The sequence below is a fragment of the Phytophthora infestans genome, genomic scaffold (genome assembly GCF_000142945.1).
Source record: "Phytophthora infestans T30-4 supercont1.61 genomic scaffold, whole genome shotgun sequence".
Classification (NCBI taxonomy): Eukaryota; Oomycota; class Peronosporomycetes; order Peronosporales; family Peronosporaceae; genus Phytophthora; species Phytophthora infestans.
Genome location: NW_003303698.1, coordinates 73,825 through 81,337, shown reverse-complemented (window position 1 = coordinate 81,337; position 7,513 = coordinate 73,825). Strand labels below are relative to the sequence as shown.

Genomic DNA, 7,513 nt, shown 5'->3' with positions numbered 1-7,513 from the left:
ATCTTCAAATGAGAGAAAATTGAGTGGCGACCAGTCTTTTCCTTTCGTAATACATATGCAATTTGCAAGTTTGATCTGTTGTGTACTTTCTTTTGAAAATTTGGCTTTTCTTAAGCGCATATTTATGTCGATTCTGCAGGAAGTGTGGATAATTAGCTACCCCTTGTTGACATGAAGTTTGTATTTGCGCATACAAAAACTAAGTACAATATTATCTAACTTGTACGGTCCACGTTAAGATTTTTCACGTAACATGTACGGTCCAGGCCACGGGTCCCAAGGGGTTAAAAAGCCCCTTTAGATTTTAAAGCAATACAAATTATAAAAGCTCGGCGTCATAAAGCGACGTAGCCCGCCTGAATTTCGAGAATCGGCGTCCAGTCCAACTGATTCCACAACATTGCTCGATCGGAGTTCGACATGTTCAAGCCACCAACACGATCCTCTTGCCCATCGTCCTTCGGTCTGCACACATTTCCTTGAACAATAATGAACTGGTCCCTCGTCTCCGTATCATCCAGCGCTAAAGAGAGACTGACTCGGCGAACGTTCATCTTCGAACTTACTCCACTGTTGCCACCACGTTCGTCGAAAGCGAAGAAATGCACGTCGATGGATAGGCCGTTATGAGAGAGCGTGGCGCAGTAATCACCAACTGACCATCCTCCGATTGGTAATCTCGATGAGGTCCCACTAGGCAGCGCTCGAAACACGCGAAGTCTCCCATCTAGCAGCAATTCCATAGGTGCAGTCGTCAGAAGTGCAACAGCCGCTTGCAATGCCATTGCGCCTTGGGCTACTTTAACGTCAACGCAGCCTAACTCGCGGACCAGCTGCGCCAAACTCAGCAGAGAACTCGAGAAACTTGCTCCTGATGCCACCTCCACAACTTGCAAAGAGCCAGGCTCTAAGAGCCAACGACGACACCATTGACGCTCCGTCTGGTTACTAGAGCCACGTGTTAGTTGCTGGCGAAGGCCCACTACATCTTGGAACTGTGCCGTAAACACTCGGAAAGCTCTGTTTACTGCGCCAGTTAAGGAGCTGGGCGTCCGTAGATCGAGTAATAGCGCAGAGATCTTTGCTCGGGTCTCACCAAAGCGGCTCTGTCTATACACAATCGACATGACGTCGTCCACAAGCGCAGGTAGCGTATGGGCCTGATTAAGACACAATGCGTCATCATCTTTTGCTGCCACCACTTCCCGCAGAATGCCACTCAGAATCTCCCACAGGTCTACAATAAATGCCACGAACTTCTCACGCAGCATCCGTTGGCTCGTTCTTGTGTCTTCAGCTCGAAAGACAGCGCGAACACACTGCTGCACCGCTCGAGACCACAGTGCTCGTATAAAGAGATACCCACACACCCGAATCGTAGCGTGTTCGCAACTGTATGCGTGGCTTAGCCTCGGTGTCGCTTCGAAAATATTTCTCAAGAAAGAGGCGACGACGCCTTCAAGTTGGGCGATTGATACAAACGCCGGCGCGCGCAACGCCGCAGCAGCACGTAGCCAATGTGGACGTGTATGCACCCCCACTGACTCAGCACCGACATTTAAATCGTTCAAGGTGACGTGCTCTAGGAAATAATAGAGAATTAAAAGCTGCTGCTCCTTCTCCCGAAAGCCCGGAGCGGTCGCTTCGGCTTCCTGCTGCCACAAGTCCACGTCTCCGACGACTGGTCTTGGGGTGGTTACATCACGACTCTGGTTGTCGTCTCGAGTCGTCGGGATGTTAAGTTCCCGAGCAAACGAAGCAGAGCCAGCAGAAAGAGCAGTCTGTGCCGACCGGAGACGTCCTTGTTGCTGTCTTTGCCTGGTCTCGTGCTCCATCTGATTCAGATTCTGAAGGCGCTGTTGCAAGCGCTGTTGTTGTAGCCATTGTTGCTGTTGAAGATGCTGCTGTTGGTGCGCTTGCACTTTCCACGATGCCGATAAAAGCTGTGATGACGATACTTCCGTGGTATCAGCAGGCGCGTCGATCGCGGGAAACGGACAGCCAGGATGTCCAGACGAACCGCCTGATCGCCGGTACGACACGAGCAAGAAGCCGGGCGACGCGTGTCTTGCGAGCACAACGACGTTATCAGCTTGCTGACTCTGCTGCGTCATCGGGACACGACCTGGAAGGACTTGAAAAACGTACGCGACCAGGTGATGCGTCATCTCGCGCTGAGTTCTCGTCACGCTACTGTCGTAACTGTAAAACCACTTTGGCGATACGCGGTTGTTAAGAGCATACAAGATGGAATTCTTTTTTTTTTTCACACACAAGATAAATGTCAATTAACTGAAAGTGTTCCAAATTTCTAGACCATACCTGAGAAACAGTTTGTTGATTCGTGGTACTTTCCCTTTCAGCGAGTATCCACTCGCCATCGTCCGAGGCAGCTCTAGCTGCTGACCCAAACAAACTCTCGGGCAGCGCCGCTCTTTCCCCAATTTCCAGTCTACATTTGTTTTCCTGTCTGCCTCCTGTAGCACCCACGGTACGAGCTAAATCGGCTAAGCCAGCAGGCCATAGAGGAGCCACACGTGTGGGCTCGAAGCGCGCGCAGACCAGGACTATATCTGGTGGTGGAATAGCTACTGAAAATGTGACGAGCACGTGCACGGAGCAGCCGCAGTAGCTGCGTCTCGCGTGCTCTGGGCAGCAGTGTGGGAAGCACCGCAGCAGCTAAAGATGGAAGAGTGAGAATTACCGTCATATCAACGAAAACACCGCGTCTCGGCTGAGTTATCTGGCCAATATACGCACCTTGACGCCTCGCTCGCGGTTGTTCCTGTGTCAAAAGTTGCCCTCCTAATGAGTCAGCTTATTTTGGAATAGACTTGTGTTGAAGGAAGGACTCATTCGTACCTAGCGTACTCGCGGCGGAAGAGCGGGTGGTCTTCCTCACTACAGGCGAGACGCAGGAAGCGGCATGCCACTACGTGTACCATCGGTGAATGGTCGCTTTCTCGAGCTTCGGTTTGGTAGTGGATGCCTAGAAAGTTTTTCTTTCTGAACGGACATGGACCACGTTGCTGGTCAGAGAAATGCCTCACTGGCATGTCGAACAATGCGCGTACCCCGCCCTAAGATCTTGTATGGTGTCCAAACTACACAACAAACAGCTGTAAGGTCCATGTCTTTAAAGTTAGTACCGGTCTACCGGTATGGTTAGAAGACTATTCTTACGAAATCTAGAACGTCCAGGTAAACGACCCAGAAAGTTACCCCAAACAAAGAATCGCAGTGCTTGTACACCAATCGTTAATTATGTCGCAATAGAATTTGTAGCCAGGTCCTGGACGGACAGTTTCCTTGCAGAAACGAAGTAGTAAAACTTACAGCGAATTGTGCATTCAGTAATGTACGACGAGGGTTCAGATGTACGACGAGGGTTCAGAGCTGGCAGGTGCTAAAGAGAGAGGCCCCATGTCAGTGACTCACAAACATGACACTCAACGGCTTGTATTATAGCGAATCAATGTCAACACCTGTGGGACATATTAGAGCCAATATTACTGTATAAGCTGAATTACAAGCCCATCTCTGTATTATAACCACCCTTGTATTTGAATCCCCGTTTGAGACATTTTCCACCACCCCCTTCCCTTCTATTGGAGCCCTCGTTGGTTATGTAAGGCCTGTTGTTCTAGAATTCTGGCCTGATGAACATCAATCTGGCGAACTTTTTTGCACTCTGGCGTCATTCTCGCATTTACCATGCGCAGCTTTACCGTCGGTACGAAGAAGCGGAGTGCCGCCGTCAAACCGTCGCAGGTTTCTCAGTTGCTTTCTGGGTGATGACGCGGAGCTTGCTCTTGCTCGTCATGAGCTGTACGGCCCTGAGTTTCGCCACCTCTTTGCTGGAGAAGAGTCCCAAGAGATTGTGGACGAGGTCTCCCACTTTATCCTTGCCGATGAATGCAGCGGCATGGATATCACCGACATCGAATTCGACTTAGCGTAAAGATTTCGAATTATAGGCTAGTTATAGCGGCATGACTTGTATCAGTGCATATTTGCGGTACGAAAAAGGGATATAGCATTTCACCGTGACGCTCAAGCTCGACTCAATCGCATTTATGGGTGATATTTAACAAATATTTGAGGTAATTAAAGCGCTACAACTGCTACCGGTAAAGCGGTATTGCATGTATAAGCCCGGGGCTTGTAATATCACAAGCCCCGGCTATAGATACAAAGTGTTTATCCAGAAAAAAAACGGCACTATTCAATATCGTGTCATACGTGATACATTGCTTTTATCGCTTTTGATCTATTTGTTATATATTATATTAAAAGGAGACACGCCAAGGCCTTCGAGACTTGATTGACCTTGTAATGGGGTGATCCCACAGTGGTACGGAGTACCCGGAGAGTTAACAAACTCTCAGTACATAAATTGGCGAGCTAACATGGTCTCTCAGTACGTTGGCTAAAAGCCACACGTTATGCATTTGATTGGGTTTAACTATGCTAGATAGTTAAACATATACATTTACCCCTAGGCGGCTTTGCTGCAATAATACTAAATAAATACTTCTGGTTTTGAAGCTTAAAAGTTAAGGTATTTTTCTTAGCCCTGGTCTTGGGCTGTAAGTTCCTTTGGATAAAGAACATAGTATTAGTGACTCTTTGAGTCGAACGTCTTCCTCTGACGCTAAAGCTACGGCAGCCCCGTTGCACTTGGATAGCACTTGTAGTCAATCCCGCTCCTGAGTCGGTTAATCCTCCGAGTCATCGCCGGGAAACGGCAACACCTAGTTGACGCGGGGTGGTCCCCGTAGGCCACCCCGCGCCTACTGGGGTACAACGGAGTTCTGTTGTGGCTCGAGGAGGTAGAGGGCAACAGGGTTCAGCCCCGAAGAGATCTGAGCTCTCTTGCAGGAAGAGTGTCTGCAAGCCGGGCTTGCTGGTCGTTCAAGCAAACGTGAAGGGTTTACTTGCCGTAAATGTGAGAATGAATTAAAAAGGCTACCTTGTCTATGCACTAGAACTTGCTTCATCCTACGTCTCCATCCTTCAATCTCCATCAATCTGGTCAATAAATTATTGGAGATTCCTTCGCAGGATTCATCCACGCACACGCAGGCGTGTCATGCTCCCCCCATGAAGCAATAATAGTCAACACGGAAAAATACGGCGTATACTAATCTGTTGCTGCGAAGCTCCCTTGTCGACAGTGACGGTGCCATTGTCATGGACCGTCGGGATAGGAAACGGCCCATCGGCGATGCGCTTGGTCTTTACACGGAACAGCTTGTGGACGCGGATCATCACTTGGTCTCCTGGCTGGTAGAAATGCTCAATTCTTTTGGCTTTTTCGCGATCATTATCAGCTAGAATAGCTTCGAACCTGCGCTTGGACATGTAGCTCCAATTTGCGTCATGCAATTGGCGCGAAATCATATCTTGGCCAAAAATTAATTGCCCCGGAGACGCGTTGAGAATGCTGTGGTAGCTAGCCCTGACAGCGAATGCTGCGTAGTAAATAACTTTTCCAGTCGACGCCCTCGTGACATCGGATCACATTGAGAATTCCCAGGTGGACGCGTTCACATATCGCGTTAGCCTGGGGGTTCTTCGTCGTAATTGGCTTGGCCTTGATACCGTAGCTCCGTAGCAGCTCCTGAAATTCCTCGCCCATGAACTCTGATCCTTGGTCATGAATTACAGTACGTGGTCGCGGATAGCGGCACAGCCACTCGCGGTCGAAACTCTCCGCCGTCGTGAGCGTCCACTTGTCCTGTTGGACACCGACTTCGTGCCATCTGGTCGCTTGATCAACTATCGTAATTCCATAGCTGCCACCATCGTACGGACCAATCAAATCAACATGCACAACGTCAAATGGGTTCACCGTTCTCATACTGCGAGGCGGTAAAAGACCAAAGTCTTGCTTTCCACCATGTAACTTGGCACGCTTGCAGGCTGTACACTTCTTAACAAACTTGACGATGCTAGTCTCGATATTAGGCCAGTAGAGCGTGTGGCGCATGGTCTTGAACTGGCGCTCGCCTGCAGGATGTCCGAGATTCCGGTGATACCAAGCTATCAGATCGTCACGAAGGCTATCTGGAGCGATCACACGCTTCTGGTACGCCACCAGAGTGCATCCTAATAGGCGAATTAGCTGGTAATCAGGATTATTCGTGCCTGCGAGGCACGCGGCTTTGACCTTTTGCACCATATCATCGACCTCCTGGTGTTCGCAGATGACTGGTTCGTCCATCACGCATTCTGTTCGCTCGTTAGTAGCGTAGATTTCGTCGATCAATGCCGCGTCATTGCTTATAGCAAATCGCATCCTTGAGAAGGCGTCGGCCCCAACATTTTTCACGCCCTTAATGTAATGCATTGTCATCCGGTATTCTGAGAGTAGTAACTTCCATCTCTTGACCCGCAGGCTTGTTTCGGTCGGGAAGATTAAATTCTTGTGGTCCGTATGTACCACAACTGGGAAACCAAGAAGCATCGTGCGGTATTCTTTCAGTAGTTCGACCACGGAAAGCAACTCCAACTCCATGGTAGTGTAGTTCAGCTGATGCTTGTTCAGGCTACGAGAATAGCACGCGAGAATCTTAACGCCTTGCATTATCAGTCCACCGAGCTGCGTACCGCTAGCGTCGGCGTAGACGTCAAACGGCTTCTCGAAATCACGAAACGACAGCAGCACCGCCTCCGCAAAAGCACGCTGGATAGCTCGGAAAGCCTCCGTATCACTGGACAGCCACGTAAAGGGCACTTGGAGCTTGTGAGCCGGTGCAGGGGCTTGCAGAGCGTTGTCTTATTGGGCACCATGTCCCTGTAGTAGTTTATCATGCCGAGAAAGCGGCGGAGCTCTTTCCTGTTACTTGGTACGGCAATTCGCTGTATTGCCTGAATCGTTTTGGCCTGTGGCCTTACGCCTTCAGCCGAGAGCGTGTATCCTAGGTAGTCGACCTCCTTGCGGAGTACATGACACTTCTTGCCGTTGAGCTAGACACCGAACGTATCCAAGCGCTTGAACACAATACGCAGGTGCTCAAGATGTTCTTCTGCACTGGCGGAAAACACCAGGATGCCGTCTAAGTAAACCACGACAAATTCCAAATCACCAAAGATTCTCTCCATACAGGCCTGGTATTCATCGGGAGCAGTAGAGATCCCCATCGGAAGACGCTTATACTGGAACTTGCACCATGGCAAACAAAATGCCGTAAATGGGCGACTTTTGCTTGCAAGTCGCCGTGCGTAGTATCCAAGATTAGCGTCGAATGTCGAAATACATTTTGCTATAGAGAGTCGCATTAGTACCTCTCGTATACGCGGCACGTAATACGGGCTTCGTCGAAGGAATTTGTTCAGCCATCGGTAGTCAGCCAGCAATCTCAAAGATCCGTCCGGCTTAACCAAGAAGAAAGCAGGCGCCGCGACTTCACTGTCGTAGATCTGCTCCAGCACGTCAGTGGTGATCAGTTGCTGGATCTTCTCTCTTGCCTTGGCTTCATGGCTGCGTGCAACAGTGTACGGCTTCGCG

General features: G+C 49.7%; 1 protein-coding gene across 1 annotated transcript; it reads right to left on the bottom strand.

Moving 5' to 3' along the window:
• Positions 1-335: 335 nt before the first annotated feature.
• On the bottom strand, positions 336-3,823 carry PITG_17853 (uncharacterized protein; the record flags this gene model as incomplete). The annotated part of the gene is made up of 7 exons (XM_002896349.1): positions 336-2,202; positions 2,408-2,679; positions 2,761-2,785; positions 2,863-2,932; positions 3,075-3,104; positions 3,337-3,406; positions 3,764-3,823. 7 exons carry the CDS (start codon positions 3,821-3,823, stop codon positions 336-338), a joined length of 2,394 nt encoding a protein of 797 aa, XP_002896395.1.
• Between the last annotated feature and the right edge of the window lie 3,690 nt (positions 3,824-7,513).